This window comes from Lepidochelys kempii, chromosome 1 (genome assembly GCF_965140265.1).
Source record: "Lepidochelys kempii isolate rLepKem1 chromosome 1, rLepKem1.hap2, whole genome shotgun sequence".
NCBI classification, from domain to species: Eukaryota; Metazoa; Chordata; order Testudines; family Cheloniidae; genus Lepidochelys; species Lepidochelys kempii.
This window is the reverse complement of record NC_133256.1, coordinates 27415824-27434770: the sequence shown is the minus strand read 5'-3', so window position 1 is coordinate 27434770 and position 18947 is coordinate 27415824. Positions and strand designations below refer to the sequence as shown.

The 18947-nt window shown below is 40.5% G+C and overlaps 1 protein-coding gene across 4 annotated transcripts in view; it reads left to right on the top strand.

Moving 5' to 3' along the window:
• SESN3 (sestrin 3) overlaps positions 1-7955 on the top strand; it is an 85023-nt gene extending 77068 nt beyond the window's left edge. For all 4 annotated transcript variants that reach the window (XM_073337668.1, XM_073337651.1, XM_073337640.1 and 1 more), the window contains one exon: positions 379-7955. In XM_073337668.1, coding sequence (XP_073193769.1) covers positions 379-465 — 87 coding nt within the window. In that variant the 3' untranslated portion in view covers positions 466-7955. The remainder of the gene's footprint in view (positions 1-378) is intronic.
• Positions 7956-18947: the final 10992 nt, after the last annotated feature.

The window sequence follows — 18947 nt, the reverse complement described above, 5'->3', positions numbered from 1 at the left end:
AGTATAATGCTTATAGTGATGGTGAATGGTAAGTCTTCTGTCATGATTTCCGTTACTGTAGAGCATTGTTTTGCTGTGACTTCTGTTAAAGCAGATGGAACACTGCTTAAAGCAGTAATTAAGGCTTGTTACCTGGGAGTCCAGAATGTCATATAAAATTGGCATATTAGATAGCCATCTGGAGAAGAAATGGCAACATTTCTGTCTAGTACGTGGCACTAGAATGTAGAGAGGAGTGATGTAGAGAGGAGTGATGCAGCTATTTTCATTTGGCACAAAAATCTAAATCTGTAAGATAATTAAGTGATTAAACGCCTCTGCTTGTTAATATGTAATGGTGAACTAAATGGCTAATTTTTTTTTTTTAATTTCAAATAGGTCCACTTAAATCTACTTCTAATGGAAGCCCGTATGCAAGCAGAACTTCTATATGCCCTTCGTGCCATAACTCGTCACTTGACCTGAAGTATCAATTTGGAGGGGCGAAGGAAGTTTAATTGATATGTAAAGACCTTTTTGAAATAGATACACACCAGAAGCTGTATGTGCTGTAGCATCAAGTTACTCAAATCTCTAGTGTCAAAGTTTAGCCGTGTTTTTGGCGGCTGTAATGTGCAATGACGTGTTTTATTTTCTTGATGCTTAACATTACTAATGATAGCAAAAATAACACTGAGGAGCACTACTTTTTCTGGTTGGATTTCAGGATGCTGGTCAAAATCCTAAAACTAGTTTTGTTATACTCAGCTCTAGCGCTTTGTTCTTAAACAAAGGAAAAAAGTGTTTATCTTTTCCAGCAATCATTTTTCAGATTAGTGGAATTCAGCAAAGGTTTTTGGGATGTTCTAAGAGATCTTAATGCAATGTCCTAACGCTAGTAGAGAGAAGCATGTGATGTATTAAACTGAACTGGCTACTGGATTCTTTATCTCCTGGAGACTACTTGTCAGGCACTGTTTTACTACAGCAGTTGAAGGTGATGTGAAATATAATGCCAACGTTGTCCACATTTTAATGTGACATTAATCATGATAAATTCTACAGAATGCTACTGAAATGCAAAATTCAGTTGTTTTTTTCCTTTCCTCTTTCCAAAAGAAGAGGTTTCACAGTTATCCATTTGTTGTACATATTATGGTTCAATCATGAATAATCTTGTCTTACTGACAGTCACCCTCAATCTTCTTTACAACATGCATGCGCATCATAGTGTTGCTTGCAAGTTCACCTAGTTGGCGCCTGTAAACGTAATACAGAGACTGACCAAAAAAAAAATGTTTGCACTCTCCTTTCTCCAGTGCATTTTTTAATTAAGGAAGGCTATCATACCTGTTCTTTTCCTAATAGGTTATAGAAATTTATTTCCTAGAATTTTTTCATTCATAGTGTCTGAACACTTCAATATTCAAAGCTAAAATTGTGTTTCTATGCATTAATGTTTGTGAACAAAAGAAAAGTGCAATATTTAAAAAGAAAGCAAGCTTTGCCCTAGTATGTCGCTACTGAAGTGCCCTTTTTATACAACCATAAAGAAATTTTAAAACAATTTCTTTATTGTCTAAGGCTTAGCATTTTTGTTTTAGCTTATATGGCTTGAGCAATCTGATATTTAAGTGCCAAAGCAGCCACAAAATAAAATTTACTTGGACAACTGGTAATATTGGGGAAGGGAAGAAATAAGCTGCCAAAAATGTCACATTTTTGCATTATTTTGTGTTGCTTGACTAGACTGATTTTAAGAGCACAACATTTCAGTGTTTATAGCTTTACTTTGGATTGTGTTAATGAACCAGTGAAGTGCCTAAATTGATGCTTAAACTTTCCCAGTAGGACACAGCTATCACGGCTAAAAATCTTTTTGTTTTGATTTTTGTTTTCACTGTAAGAAGGGTGACTTTATTTTGCTTTTACATGTATTAGAAACTAACTGGTTAGGTTTTTTAAAGTTCCTCTGAATTGTAGAAGATGTAAAAAGGCCTTTCCATTGAAGACTGCAGAATAGCTTTTTTAACATAGTAGTCATATTTTTACATCTTTCATTGAGGGAAAACAAACATGGACCAGTATGCTACTAAAGTTAGTTTTTTTCTTCCTCCTTCCCTCTCTTAATAACTTGCTGTGACACCACATGTTGGGAGGTTTTGCTTTAGCTGTCTGTTCCAGATTGGAAAACTAAATGATTGTACATTTAAATACACTTTTTCTGCACTTTTGGACGGCAGTCTATTTGCATAAAAAGCCTTGTGAGAAAGAAATTACTAATTTTTTTTAAGCCAAGATAAGAAACTACCCATCAAACTGCATCAGAATCTCTCCTATATAAAACATTGCATAAATAAGATTTATTTATCTCATATAGCTAACTACAAAGATTATTCAGACAAAGTGGTGAGAGGTTGATATGCATAACCTTAGATTTGACTTCTTTAACTTGTTATAATCTTTTTCAACTTAACTATAGTGGCTGCACTTAGTGAGTTTTTGCTTGTAACAATTATATCTGGTAAGGACGTTCTTCAGTTAGTAACTCTGCCTTTAAGTGACGGGAACTGTACAGTGAAATTCCTTTGGTATGAGAAGCCAGGTATTTCTCAAGAACAGTTTAAGTTTTGGAAGGAAGGTGAAACTAGTTTTAGGTAACTATCATAACCACTTAATTCCTCTTCTGAAATATAAGGATTTTAAAGTAGCTTGAGTGTTAGTTGTGGAAACTTTAGTGCCTTTATTTTAATCTTTCGCTATAGAATTTACTTTTCCAGCTGAATTGCCTTCTCAGCAAAGTATGTGATTAGATTTTGAAATACATAAACTGTAAATGAATTGATCTATTCATAGTGAATCAGTTTAAAAAAAAAACAACAAAACTTGATTTCAGAAGGTGTCATATCTAATCTAATATGGCCCGCATGGCATTCCATGTTGGGAAATGTCATTTGACAACTAGTTTGCTGTAACTTTTCTATATAAAATGCAAACTTAAAAGTAACAATGCTGTTTTCCACTTTTTCAGAGTATTGAATTTACTGTATAATCATTTATAGCCTAGCTTTTATACTCAAAATGTGATATTTTTAAAATATAGATGTTTGTTCAGGACAGGTATTAAAGGTATACGATTATACCGTATATTTTTACCTACACCTTAGGCTCACTTTGTGCCAAACTTAAATGTGCAACTGTTTTAAAAAAAATGCACGTGTGAATGTGAATCCTCAAACTTCATTGCTTGTTAACTTCCTTTGTCAGAAATGTACCTTAATGGGAGTATATGCACAGATATTGACTTTTTGCTTTCCCCTGCTGGGGTTTATATTTACCAGCATTAACATTTAGTCATCAAAATCCCAATCTTCACCAAGGTAAAAAGACAAATGCATCATCTCCTGCCTGCTGAAGAAAAGGCCAAAACTATTGGCTCACTGGGGTAATGACTAACCACATATCATAGGAAATGCTGTAAATAGGGAATTGCTTTTTTTATGAGATTGGAGTGCTTATTAACCTTAAGAGCATTTTAAAAGTATTTTGTATTCTGGTCAGGTGCAGAACAATACTCTCAGAAATTGCTTGTCTGTAATAAGTGGGGAAAGTACAAATTAGAAAAGCCATTTGCATTAGCTCAGTATTCTGTGGAATATAAAACTGGCAATTGAATATCATGGGATTGTAGTCATATAATAGCAGAATTCATTTTAAACAACAATTTATGCTAACAGCAGGTGATTCAAACTGTTGTAGAGTCCCATGAGAACCAATTTTTGAAATGCTTCTATAGTTCACTTATATCCATCAAGATCCATGGTGCTGCAGTTCTAGTATATAGGATGCCTCCATGAATATTGCTAGGATTTACGGAGAATTGGGCCAGAGAGCTTTTCCCCGGTCAGCTTTTTTTAAAAAACAAATTAAAAAAAAAAAACCTCATTTGTTCAATGCTTTAACAAAAGGGAGCTACACAATCAGCTACAAATCTAAAAATTACATATTTAGGGTTACCGTAAATTTAAGGTAGATTAGAAATCAGAAAAACAAGGTTTTTAATCATAAAAAAAGCTTAAATTGAAAAGGACAGGGCCAGATTTTTAAAGGAGTTTAGGCAACTAAAGACGCAGATTAGGTGCCTACTACGGTTGTGTTCAATGGATGTTAGGTACCTAGGCACTTTGTAAAATCCCTATAGGTTCCTATCTCCATCTCTGAACCAGATTTTTAAAGGTATTCAGTTGCCAAAAGTTAATAGGGTAGAAATCAGTTTCCCTGGATATTAAAGTAATAGTGTGATTTGCATTGGTTTATTGACATACATACGTTCTATTAACTTTTTCAAAAGATCTTAATCTGTAGGCTGCTACCCTTGTAGAGCAAAATCTTGACATCCTTCCTCTTGCTTATGCATTTGTTCATCATAAGTACATGCATTTAACAGATGTGCTCAGACTGACCAGTTTAGATTCTTGTCTTCTAGGCGGTAAATTCTGCAGCCTCCACTTGCACGAAGCACCCTTTGGATTCAGTGGGCGTTTAGCCTGTGTTGGGGCTTCATATTCATAGGGCCTGATCCAAAACCCACTGACTTTGTGTTGACTTTAGTGCATAAATAAGAGAGGGAAATGGATCAACCATCTGTAAATGAAACTTAGCCCTGGCTGATCTGCTTGTGGCATACAAATGCTGCCAATCACAAGACCTGGCCAAAAGAGTCAAATTTTTCAGAATCCGCTTTTAAATTACAGGGAAAGACCCCATCCTAAGTGGTGCAGCCACTAGTTTCTTTACTTCTGGAAGGTTTAAATCAAGAAATATTTCCCAAGTGAAAGAGTTTGGCAAGCTGTACACATCACAAAATCACACACCCCTTAGGCATGGGAGACATGTAGGACAAGAATAGCAGAGGTGTCCCAGATTAGGACTGATGCATTGGCAGAGCAGTGGGCGGATGCTTGAATAGAATCTGCCTGCTCTATGCTATTTTAATCCTTACAACAACTATACTTGGCCATGCAGTCAGTCCCCACAGGCACCCCATTCCCATCTCCCATCCAGCTGTATAAATCTCCTGCTCTTCACCAAGGTCTCTGACCCCCTCTTTTCAATGGCTAACCCTGCCTACAAAAAGGTCTCTCTTCCTCCCTCCCACCAAATGTTGAGATAAGTTCCCAGTCCTGGTCTCCGACCTGTCAAAGCCTAAATGTTATCCTTCAGGGATGAGCTCCCAGGCTCAAGATCTTAAAATTGCATTCATTTCCCACATCAACCACCTAGAAGCTAGCTGGAGTTCTGTGGTCATATTCAGTGTTCCTCACTTTCAGCAACACTGACTTCAAATGTTCCCTTTATTCCTGGCCAAGGAAATTACATCTCTTCTAAAAATTCAGTACTGAGTACCTATTTTAAATAGTGAAATCACACTAACTGTCAAGGAGGGAGACTAGCTTAGCAGAGCTTTATTTCTAAGGGTCACATTCTGCCATCCTTATGATACGAACCAACTGGACCACTTTTGGAGGGGTGCTACTCAGTATGGGCAACTGGGATCAGATTCTGGCTCTGAGCTTACAATAAAAGGCCTAAAGAAGAGCTCTGTGCAAGCTTGAAAGCTTGTCTCTTTCACCAACAGAAGTTGGCCCAATAAAAAAATCTCACCCATCTTGTGTCTACAATAAAAGAAGTCCACTAGTACTTACACTTGACGCACTCATGAAGGCTCTTCTCAGGCAAAACTTTCTTTGACTTTGGGAGTTTTGCCCATGTAAGGGCTTTAAACCTAGACCACTCAGTTCTCTCACAAATACCTTTTATACAACTGAGTAAGAGACTAAAATGAATTTCAACAGGGAATCACTTGAGACTATGTGGAAAAAACCCTTAAAATGGGGTAGATTTCATAATGGCCTTTAGAACAAATTATCTTTTTTTTTACTTCTTGTGGGACAACTGCTAAGCATAAATGCATCTCATGATTACTTGAGACAGCGAAGGTTTTTTACTCCCATTTAAGGGGGCCTGATTCTGCTTTAATTGAAATCAGTGGGAGCCTTTGCTCCTTATTCTGATATCATTATAATGTCCTTATGATACTGATGAATATATAAAATAATTGGCCTAACCATGCAAATACTGTTACCTGAGTAAATGTACTTGTATGAATAAAGTTACTCACATGCGTAAGCATCTGCAAATATGAGGCTGTTTAACAGGAAGGAAGTAATAAAATTAGGAGGGAAATCAGTGTTTTTATTCCCTAAAATAAAATAGCATTAAATGGATAAAAATACACAGATTGTACTTCTGTATGCAGGGGAGATGTTGGCAACACTTTATTTTTCCCCAAGATTACCAATGAGATTTCCTTACAAAAGGTACGGCTTTGAGTTGCTTGGTTGCAATGGAGTAATTCTGGTATCTTGTCCATTTTATCATTACCCCTGCAGTAGAAAGGGATAGGGGGAGCCAGCCTTTAATTTTTGAAAGCACAAACAAACTGTGTGTTTGAATCTCCTTTTCTGGTTGTTATAACCTTCTTTAAGGCAAAGTTTTAAGAATTATGGAGCATCAGATGCCTGTCCATCTTTAAGGATGTAAATAAAATGGCACCAAATTCATCCAAATAAAATATAATCAATCTACACTTTGCCTCATCCAGTTTTACATTGTGCCTCTTCATGTTTAATTCATTTTGTCACCATGATTCAAACAGGGCCGCCCAACAATACACATGATAAATGAAAAGGTATTGTGTGATTACAGGGAACAATATACTAATGCTGATAGGACAGGTACAGCCACTCAACAAACCTCCAAAAGTAGGATAAATATTAAGATCTTGTAAACTTGAGCTCCAGTCTTGAGACTCTGAGAAAATACACAAAGCCACAAAATACTTCCTTGATTATGACAGAACTGGTTATAAACTGTAGCTTACAAGATAGGATTTTAACTTGAAATCTGTACCCCAATTTTTGCTGGACAGCCACATCATGAATGTATATGCTATGTCTTTGTATCTGAAACACAATTCAAAAATCACACTGCCAACTACTTTTGTTTTTGTTCAACATTGTATTCACCTTATTTTAAGTTGAGCAGTATATGTAGCATGCTGTGAACATGTTTGATCTTTGTAGTTATTCTTTAATTCATCAGTATTAACACCTATTATTTTTTGTGTTCTTTGGTACTTATGTAATCAGAAGCTGTGATATGCCTTTGCGGGCCTGTGCTTTGTTACTGTAACATTTCTATTTTTGTGAAGCACATGACTGTGGGCTAATGTGAGGCAGGCAGTGTGATCCTACAGGACTGCCACTTATCAATCTTGTATTATGTAAGGTTTTAAGTAGAATAAGCTTTTAACAGTTAATTGATGCAGTTTAGGATTCACACAAGTTACAATGTTCAGTATGTGAGAGTCTTTGTATTTATAGGTTTTAATTTGTAAACTAGCAAATTTGCTAAACATAGCCACTTTAAACTGCTCTTGCGAAACAGACCCTGCTGTAGATAAAATACCGCTGTAAATCTGGATAGTAGAGGAGTGGATTAATGGTAGTGTCATGAGGACTCTCTATAGATTGTGGGTGGGTCAAAGTCCCTCTCTATGAATGAAAAAATCTCCAGTGTGATGCTTAAAGTTCAGGCAAAGAGACTACTATTCATTTCATCACAAATCTTTCCAATTAGCATGAAGAGCTGTGGTTTACAGCACATTGTAAACCCTCCATGTTAACAAAAAGTTAATTGCGCTGTTGTTAATACAATGACCATTTATTTAAATATTTTTGGATGTTTTCTACATTTTCAAATATATTGATTTCAGTTACAACACAGAATACAAACTGTACTTCAGATTTATTTTTTATTACAAATATTTGCACTGTAAAAAAACCCAAAAGAAATAATATTTCAATTCCCCATTACAAGTACTGTAGTGCAGTCTCTCTCTTATGAAAGTTGAACTTAGAAATGTAGAATTATGCACACAAAAACTGCATTCAAAAATAAAACAGTGTAAAACTTTAGAGCCTACAAGTCCACTCAGTCCTACTTCATGTTCAGCCAATTGCTCAGACAAACAAGTTTGTTTACATTTTCAGGAGATAATGCTACCTGCTGCTTGTTTACACTGTCACCAGAAAGTGAGAACAGGTGTTCGCATGGCACCAGCATTGCAAGATATTTACGTGCCAGGTGTGCTAAAAATTCATATGTCCCTTCATGCTTCAACCACCATTCCAGGTGACATGCGTCCATGATGATGATGGGTTCTGCTCAATAACAATCCAAAGCAGTGTGGACCGACACGTTTGTTTTCATCATCTGAGTCAGATGCCACCAGCAGAAGGTTGATTTTCTATTTTGGTGGTTCAGGTTCTGTAGTTTCCACATCTGAGTGTTGCTCTTTTAAGACCTCTGAAAGCATGTTTCACACCTTGTCCCTCTCAGATTTTGGAAGTCACTTCAGATTCTTAAACTTTGGGTTGAGTGCTGTATCTATCTTTAGAAAGCTCACATTGGTACCTTCTTTGTGCTTTGTCAAATCTGCAGTGAAAGTGGTCTTAAAATGAACAACATATACTGGGTCATCATCTGAGACTGCTATAACATGAAATATATGGCAGAATGTGGGTAAAACAGAGCAGGAGGCATACAGTTCTCCCCCCAAGGAATTCAGTCACAAATTTAATTAACGCATTATTTTTTCTAATGAGCATCGTCAGCATGGAAGCAAGTCCTCTGGAATGGTGGCCGAAGCATGAAGGGGCATACAAATGTTTAGCATATCTGGCATGTAAATACCTTGCAATGTTGGCTACAAAAGTGCCATGTGAACGTCTGTTCTCACTTTCAGATGACCTTGTAAATAAGAAGACGGCAGCATTATCTCCCATAAATGTAAACAACCTCATTTGTCTTCGCAGTTGGCTGAACAAGAAGTAGGACTGAGTGGACTTGTAGGCTTTAAAGTTTTATATTGTTTTATTTTTGAACACATTTTTGTTTGCATAATTCTACATTTGTAAGTGCAATTTTCATGATAAAGAGATTGCACTACCATACTTGTAATGGGGGAATTAAATTTTAGTTTTATAGTGCAAATATTTATAATAAAAATAATATAAAGTGAGCACTGTATACTTTGTATTCTGTGTTGTAATTGAAGTCAATATATTAAAATGTAGAAAAAATCTAAAAATGTCATAATTTTTTTTGAATTAATCACATGAGTTAACAGCGATTAATTGACAGCCCTATCATTTATATATTCCACATGTAATCCATGCACCTCCTGGGTGTGGTGTTCTGTCCCCTCTAGTGGCACCGAGAGCACTTAGAGAGATTAATGAATCTGCTCTACAGCCTTAGCTAAGGGCCATATGGCTTTTAGTTCACGCAGTAGAGGCTCATGCATTTAGCTCCAGAGGTCCCAGGTTTGATCCCGCCTGCCGACGACTGGGGTCTGTCGATATTCCACGTGCAACCACTCAAAACAGGGTTATGGGGGGATTTAAATATTGCCTAGGCCTTGTGCTGACCTGCAAGTCAAGATTATCTTCTCTAGTCTATTGAGATTCCTAGATTCATTTTATGTTTTATTAAACTATGAAAATAGCAACATTACTTTTAATTTGATGTCCAAGAAGCCCAGCTCAGCAGGAGAAAATAATGTTCCTTTCCAATTGACATTAGGTCTCCAAAGGTTGTTATGGGTCTAATTTAGTTGGAACTAGATTGTGACTTAATCATCTGCTTGGAGTAAGGAGCAATAAGGAATTGTGCTGCCTGTGGAGCCACCCAGGAGGGAGATTGTGAGTTGGAAAGGAACAAATCCCCCTCCTGGGGCCTCATACTCCAGGGAGGAAGTATTCTCTGCCAGGTTTATGCCACCTACTCTCCCCAATGTACCAGTGCAGCTAGGCAGGCAAGCTGAAGGGCTGGAGTCAAGGACCCACCTCTGCCCACCCATCTGTAGGGTGTGAGGGAAACGGCAGTTCTGCAGAGCCTTCTTGCTGTCGTGTGGTGCAACTTATGCTATGGGTAGCCCGCAGAAAAGAGTGTGCATCTTACCAGGGCAGTGGGGTGATAATCATGCAAGCTGGGCCTCACTTTTATCCTGAATGCTGATGCACTTTTGCAAATGGCATGCCCATTAGATGAGTGAGTAGTTTGGAGTTCATTGCAGGATTCAACAAGAGCTTTTAGCAAACTTTTTTCCCTCTGTGTCTCTGATTTTTGGATAAACTGACCTAGCTGGATCCATTTTTGTGTGATTCTTTTTTAGCTTTTAGTTATGACTTGAATTCATCTGAATAGATGCAGAAGGAACTTTTTAGTGAATTAAGAGACAAAACACCTTTTTAAATAAAGGAATCATGTATATTAACGTGTTAACAGCAATTCATAAATCTGCACTTTTTATGAGGTTTTGAAAATTCTATTTATAGGTACGGAACAATGGGGTTTGTTAAACTATTGCATTTATACTTGCTGAAATTTCTTTCATTGTTATCAGTAGGAATTTTATTGGTTCAATAAAACTGGCAAAACTGTACTGTGCTCTGTTCTGTCTTTTATTTAATGTCTGTTTGGAAAACACTTCTGTTGCAGAGGTATGTTCCTGCCTGCCTTCAGAAATCTGCCTTCTGAAAGGCAGTATCAGTTGTGTAGGTTTTCTTCCACTGCCATGCTGTTGGCATGGTTTATCATATTGATACGTGCACTAGTCCTTTGAACATAGGTCGTGGAAAACGTGGTCATTGCTTAAGTCACTGTCATTAAATACTCATAATGAAAGCACCATGATTGCCACTTCTGATATGGCTGTCACAATTCAGAGCAACCGCACCTGTATTCCATGCTGATTCAGCAAAGGCACCCACTCTAGGCTTCCCACTCCCCCACCATTGCCTCTCTTGGATGGAGATGTGCATGTCTCCCTTCTGACCAGGATATTTCCATGCTGCACAGTCCCCTGCCTGTACTGTGAAATCTCCAGGAAAAGACAGGCTGCTTTGGCATTCTCTTCAGAGATGGTACACAGTGTAATTGCCACGGGTATAACTTACACACAGCTCTTTCTAAGCAAACACCTTTTTTTCTTAAGGTAAAAGCATTAGAGAAAACATGAAAAACAATCAAAGAGTATACACATATGCTATCGAGCTTACTAGAGATTCTTCTCCCCCCACCCCAAAAAAAAAACCCAAACAAACCAAAAAGACCCTCCATCACAGGCTTTGGCAGCTGAGCAGTCCTTCAAAAAACCCCACACAGATGTGTTCCTGTGGTTTCAAGTTCATAACACACTTTTGCCCAGAACAAGAGCCCAGTCTTATGGAGTCTCAGTAGACCAAAGTCGTCCTAACCCTTCCCTAAGGATTGGGGACCTCAGTTTACCAGGGGTCTTGTTTGTTTGCTGGATCAGAAAGAAGGTCCTGATAAGTCAGTTTAAACTCAGGTTATTTAACCATAACTCCATTCTTTGTCTGTTGGTCCCTGGAGAATCCAGTTTGAACCAGCATATGTAAGTCTTTCCAGGTGGTGGGAGCTTACAGAAGGAGTTACAAATTTGTCTAATCACCTCCTGCTGTTCTTAATTCCTGACACCCCCCCCCCACCCATGGAATTGCATAAATCCCTGGCCCACGAGGATAGATATATGATTCATTTAATACAATGGACTCCAAAGATACTCAACTTAATTCAATAAGATTTAACTTAATTCAATAAGGTTTGCAGGAAATTGCCATAATTGTTAAAATGGCATTATCGTGTTCATGCCTGGTAAGCTATATAGACTTTATTTTAAAGGAATATAGTGGTTCCTAATTTTTTTAAAAAAAGTTTCCCAATCTGTGTTGCTGTTAGCAAGCAGCCTAGTGTTCTTACATTCTGCATCAAAGATTCAAAGGTGCAAACAGTTAAAGATCAAGGATTGTACAAAAGTTATGCTCTCTGAAGCAGGATTCCCCATCCCTAAGGATTAGGTTGCATGATTGCACTAGTTGCTTGATTAAAAGCTGAAGTGTTACAGGCTCCTTAGCAAAAATTTCCCCAGCTCAAATTATGAGAAATGACTTGGGTCAACAATTAATCTTCGCCCATGAGATTTATTTTTTTTCAGTTGGCCTTCTGCAGTCACCTCCCTGTGTGATTTAGCCTCTCTCAACCTATTGGCACCATGTTAATTCCACTGATGATCACCCCTAGCTAGTGAGCACACCACCCCTGCGGCAGAATTCATTGGAATTTCGTCTAGAGCTAGATTCTGCTGCCCTTATACTGACCAGTTTATGTGCTGCTGCTATCAGTGGTCCTGACTTGAGGAGTAAGGGACTACACACTGTGAGGGAGGGTGACCGAGTAACCTTTAAAATTGATTTATTCCACCCTACGCTGGGGCCTAATCCAACTCCACTTGATGTCATTGAGACTTAGATTGGGCCCTTAAGCAGCGTGGAGACATTACTTGTGCAGGGATGACGATGCTGTTGTCTTGCCCCACCTCATACAGGCAGTCATGCGCCTCCTTATTCTGTCGGCTGCTTGTTGCAATAATGGACCACAATAAAGCCAGCACTTGTTCCCAATGCCACAAATGAATTTTTGCCCACTACTTATTGCTACCAGTAACTTCAAGGAAAGAGCAGATATTGCATTTCAATGTCCAGTGGTGGTGTAACCCACACACCTCCTGGCTGTGGTGTTCTGTCCCATCTAGAGAGAGAGAGAGGTCCTTGTGGCACCTTAGAGACTAACAAAATTATTTGGGCATAAGTTTTCGTGGACTAAAACCCACTTCATCAGATGCATGGAGTGGAAAATGCAGTAGAGAGGTATAAATACCCAGCATATGAAAAGATGGGAGTTGCCTTACCAAGTGGGGGGGTCAGTGCTAAGGAGCCAATTCAATTAAGGTGGAAGTGGGCTATTCTCAACAGTTGACAAAAAGGGAGGAAAAATCACTTTTGTAGAGCTAATGAGTTCAGTGTAATCAACGTGGCCCATTTTAAACAGTTGACAAGAAGGTGTGAGTATCAGCGGGGGAAAATTAGTTTTTGTAGTGACCCATCCACTCCCAGTCTTTATTGAGGCCTAATTTGATGGTGTCCAGTTTGCAAATTAATTCCAGTTCTGCAGTTTCTCATTGGAGTCTGTTTTTGAAGTTTTTGGTTGAAGAATTGCCACTTTTAAGTCTGTTGTTGAGTGTCCAGGGAGATTGAAGTGTTCTCAGGCTGGTTTTTGAATGTTATAATTTTTTGTGTCAGATTTGTGTCCATTTATTCTTTTGCATAGAGACTGTCAGAGAGAGATTAATGAGTTTGTTCTACAGCCTTAGCTAACAGTCAGTTACTAAGGATTGGGGAAAATTGAAGAAAGTTCATGTATGGGGGCAGCTGGATGCTTTCTCTGAGTCTCTCGCCCCTTTCAGCTGATACCCCGCAGGGAAGGGTCACTTCCTCTCTCACAGGCATCTTGGTTCTGTGGTAAAGAAGCAATCAGAGCTCCCCTCTTTTGGGACATGTGGAGGCTGCTACTTTAGTTCCCTCCCTCCAACCTCCTCTCTGCTTAAGGGAGGGTCACCTGACAATGAAGAAGCAATGCTTCAGGGATGCAATCTTTGGCCCTGGTTGGGCCCCAGGTAAATTGCACAGCCCACTTTCTCCCCCTCCCTGGTAAAGGGATTGTGGGATTACATATGCATTTACACTGAGCCATGTTGAAATTCAGAATGTTTGCTTGGGCTTGTTTTACCAAGTGATCCAGCTGACAGTATCAGTAATCTGCCCTCTTCATCATTTACTACACCCTCAACTTTTGTCATCTTCAAACTTCATCAGAGATGTTACGTTTTCTTTCAGGTCATTGATAAAAATGTTAAATAGTGTAGGGCCAAGAACCGATCCCTCCAGGACTCTACCCACTCTATGATGGTTCACCATTTACAATTACACTTTAAGACCTATCAGCCAGTTTTTAATCCATTTAATGTGTACCATTCTAGTTTTGTAATCAAAATTTCATGCAGTATCAAGTCAAGCACCTCAGAGATGTCTACGTATATTGTATAAACACTATTACTTTTATCAACCAGTAATTGTAACTTCATCAAAAACAGATCCTGACAGACTAACTTGAAATTATTTGCCATAAATCCATGTTGATGGATATTAATTATATAACCCTCCTTTTATCCTTTATTAATCAGTCCTGTATCAGTCACTTCATTATCTTGCTCAAAATCATGTCAGACTGACAGGCCTATAATTACCCAGGTCATCCTATTTACTCTTCTTAAATATTAGCGCAACATTATCTATCTTTCACTCGTCTTGAACTTCTCCAGTGTTCCAAGACTTACTGAAAATCAACAATAATGGTTAAGTGAGCTCCTCGGCCAGCTCTTTTAAAACTCTTAGAATCAAGTTATCTGGACCTGCTGATTTAAAAATGTCTAACTTTAGCAACTGCTGTTTACCATCCTCCTGAGATACTAGTGGAATAGAAAGTGTGTTATATGTGTCTACATCATCACAATCTTTTCCTCAAATACAAAACAGAAATATTTATTGAGGAATATATGAGGATATTGAGTACTATTGGAAATCTATTGAAATCTGGGTTCAAATCTACTGAGACTAATTTTGCTGGTTAAATGCTGAATATGAGACTCACTAATATGCTTGCAAATACACATGCTGGCTCTGCAGCTAGAGCCATACAGGTTATTGTAAATCTGCAGATGTCTCAGTCTCCATAACAGTGTGAAGCATAGTGCCCATCACCATGGTATTAAGGTGCTTAGAACATTTTACTGATCTTAGCACAAATATTACATCTCCAAATGTCATCCTACAAGTGCTGCTTTTTGTCTGTCTTGTTATTCTACTGTTTAAAAAATTTGTCATCCAACTGAGGAACAAACTCAAAACCCCATGACTTAAGTGACCAATCGCATAACCAAGTAGCTTCCAGCAGGCTCCAGAGTGGTTGGTAGAGTTGGACCAAGAACAGAAGGACTGAGTTGCCCCACATATCAACAATGAAGATTTTGATCATCTCTAAGTCTTAGGTTGTCAGCATCCCAACCACCTCACAAATTCAGTATCTTTCAGCATGGTTTGTAGTCCTAGGCCATCTTCTCCTGTGTTTGAAGAGTGCCTAGCAGCAAGGGGGCCTGGCCCATGACTGGGACTCCTAGGTGTTATGGTAATACAAATAATAATAACTTCAAGGACTGGCATTAAATGGGGCACTGGTGCTCAGTATTGAGGTGCCTTAGCCATATTATTTAGTGCCTGCCTGTTGTCTGATTCCTGGTGGTGGTGCTAGTCCCTTGTGTTTGCAGGCACCAAGTTCAAAGAAAATTAAAAGATGGGAAGACAAAAGTCTGCTTTGCATCGAGCATTGACTTTAAACTCACATAAACCTAACTTTCAGAGTGAGAGCGTTTCCCTTACCTATGTGCCACTGTGCCACCATTGCAGGGGTCGGGAGGACATTAGTTGTACTAAATGTGATACAATATTGAGAAACAGATGAAGGGAATAGCTGTAGACCTTGAGTTTCTTTAGCAGAGGAACTAGTTTTCTCCCTGGTTTGTTATTTTTCAGGGTTTCGCCGTCTTAACCAAACAGCAACATTTTACTTTAATGCTCCAAATGTGGAGATTTGTTTTAGAATTCACAGCCAGCTGGGTTTCAAAGCAAGTCTAATGTGGTGTTTAAATGTCAGTAGAAAACTCCTGGCAATGAACCTGCTGGCTCTGTACTGGTTGTAGCCCTTGGAGAAAAACCTCAAAGGGTTGGGCCACCAGACACCCTGGAAGGTGAAAGGTCCATACTTCATCATCTAGTCAGGAGAGGGCACTGTGTGATCCTGAGCAATCAGGAAAAGGAAACGCCATCCTGTCAGTGCTGAGCTGAAGAGCTAGAAATGGCAGGCAGAAGCCTAGTCCAACCTGCCTATGTTGTGCCTTCCAAAAGCCTGAGGTCTAGTTTGCATAAATCTTACTGCTAATTTGCATACAGGTGCAAAGATCACAGCCTGCCTAAGTACAGCTGATTTTATTTTCATGTCTTTAAAGGTATATGACAGCCAACCCCCATGCAGAGCATGGCCGTGTGTGTTGGATTACACCTATCCCTTCTCACGGCTGCTAGCAGGGTGCTCTGGGCAACGTGAGGCTTCCCAGGCTCTAGCCCTGGCTGGGTCCCCATTAACTCTCATGCATTTGAGTAATAGGATTGCTGGAGTTGGACAGCCAGAAATAAAAGGCACAATTGCTTTAAATTACAACCCAAAGCTCAAGCCAGCAGTTCCTAGCCCAGGCTCAGGGACAGTTCAGTTGGATGGTATAAAGGTAAGAGTCTCTGTGTAACCTGTCCACACTGTCTTTCTGCCTGCCGGCTACTGTTCTGTAGCTCTCCACTGCAAGCAACTACTGGCCTCTGCTGGTGAATCTCTGTCCAACTCTCAGAATGCAAATGCCAGCTCCCAGGCTGCTTGCTCCCTGCCTTCCCTCCCAGCTGCTCCAGCCCTCATGCAGCCTCTGGCTCCTTCCTGATCCATCTCCTCTCTGACTTCAGGCTATTACTTCCCCTTCTGTAGTGGAGAGATTATGGAGCCTTCTACTGGGTTACACAGTGATGAGCCAGTAGGTGCATTCAGTATTCACCTCCATGGGCATCTTGAGGAGCTGCTTCCCCTGGCAGGGCGGGCTTGGCCTCTCTCTTCCTCAAGTTCCCCATCTCTGTCCTACTAAACTCCCCCATATTTGTCTCTCCCCTTGTTTATCTCTTTCTCTGACCATGAGGTCTCATTTCTACATCCCCCCATGACAGCCCTCTGCTCCTCCAGTAGCTCTCAGTTCCCTCTGGGCCTCTCTCCCCTTCAGGGACAGCTTACAGGTCTGATTATCCTTCTCTAGCTCTCTTCCCCTGCCTGCTCATTGGCCCTCCTCCAGATTTCTGCCGCCTTCTTAAAACCCAGCCAGTCCCCAATCTAGCTCATGACTCATCTTGTTGCTGGCACCTGCAGGCTAGGCGTCGTTTGACTCCTATATGTAGGAGGACAGCTCCAGTCAGGCCAACTGGGCTGTGCATGGAGGGGGAGAGGGCAAATTTCACACCTGCCTGAGGCTTGCTGTTTGGGAGTCAGTGATGCCACCCCCATTTACTCCCCCAAATTACATCCAGGGAGAGGTAGGATGGTCTAGTGCTAGCCTGGAACTTGGGAAACCTGAGTTTAGTTCCCTGCTTTCCGCAAACTTTCTTTTGCCTTTGGACAAGCCCTATGAGGGGGTAGGATTGACCTAGGAGGGAAGGCCTTAAAAGAGAGAGGCTAAGTGACCCAGGGGAGCTAGTGAACAGGGGATTGCAAACGGGAGTTTGAGGGAGAGAGATGTAATATAATCGCTATGGTTAGGAAGGGCCTCATTGCTAGTGCCGACGCTGCTCCTGGCTCTTCCACCTGAGCCTATATCCAGACAGACAACCTAACCCTGGATGCCTCTACCCAGATCCTGGTGTGGATTTGCAGGGACTGTGGCCTGCATTTCCCACTCATAGAAAGCCAGGCTGGGGGGGACCATCCAGTGTGAGAGGGGCCTGCTGGTGGAATCTCTCAGGAAGCGGGTGGGAGAGCTGCAGCAGGAGGTGGCTAGGCTGAGGAGCATCCGTGCCCGCGTGGAATTCCTCGAGAGTATTCACATGGAGACATCCAAGGCTGAGGAGGTTATCCAGCTACAGAGGACTGCTGTCACACCACTAGGGGAGGAGGGTATGGCTCTATCACAGGGAGGACACTGGCAGCTGGTTACTTCTGGCAGCAGGCAGTGCTCCACCCCTACTCCCAACCCACCCACCATGGTGATAGAAAACCATTATGCTGCCCTGGCAATCAGTCATGAGGAATCACCCCCAAAGTTGGAGGAGGAGAAGCCATGTACCCCCAAGGCTGGAAGGATCATAGCCCCACTCCCAAGAGGAAACGTAGGGTAGTAGTGATCGGTGACTCTCTTCTGAGGGGGACAGAGGCACCCATCTGTCACTGACATGGCATCCCGGGAGCTATGCTGCCTGCCAGGGGCCCATATCTGAGACATTACGGAGGGATTGTTGAGGATCATCCAGCCCTCTGACTACTACCCCATGCTACTCATCCATGTGGGCACTAATGATACTGTGAGGTATGACCCTCAGCAGATCAGAAGTGACTATAGGACTCTGGGAGTAAGGATGAAGGAGTTTGGAGCTCAGGAGGTGTTCTCTTCAATCCTTCCAGTCTAGGGACCCAGGCAGAGACAGAATCCTGGAGGTGAATGCCTGGCTCTGAGGATGGTGTCGCCAGGAGGGCTTTGGCTTCCTTGACCATGGAGTGCTGTTCCAGGAAGAAGGACTGCTAAGCAAAAATGGGGTCCACCTAACGAGGAAGGGGAAGAACATATTTGGATACAGACTGGCTAACCTAGTGAGGAAGGGTTTATACTAGGTTTGAAGGAGGCAGGTGTCCAAAGCCTGTTGTTAAGTCAAAAACATGGAGACCTATGAGAAGGGTCTGAATTTGGGGGGAGCATGGGCTGTGATAGCAAGGATAAGGGAGAGACAAGACAGAACTGGGGGGAGGAAAATCAAATCAGTATCTTAGATGTCTGTATACTACTGCAAGAAGTATGGGGAATAAGCAGGAAGAACCTGAAATGCTAGTAAATAAACACAATTATGACATAGTTGGCATCACAGAGACTTGGTGGGATAATACGCATGACAGGAACATTGGTATAGAAGTGTACAGTTTGCTCAGGAAGGATAGGCAGGGGAAAAAGGGAGGAGGTGTTACCTTATATATTAAAAATGTATATACACTTCGTGTAAGGTTGAGATGGAGGTAGGAGACAGACTTGTTAAAAGTCTCTGGGTAAGGATAAAAGGGGTAAAAAACAAGGGCGA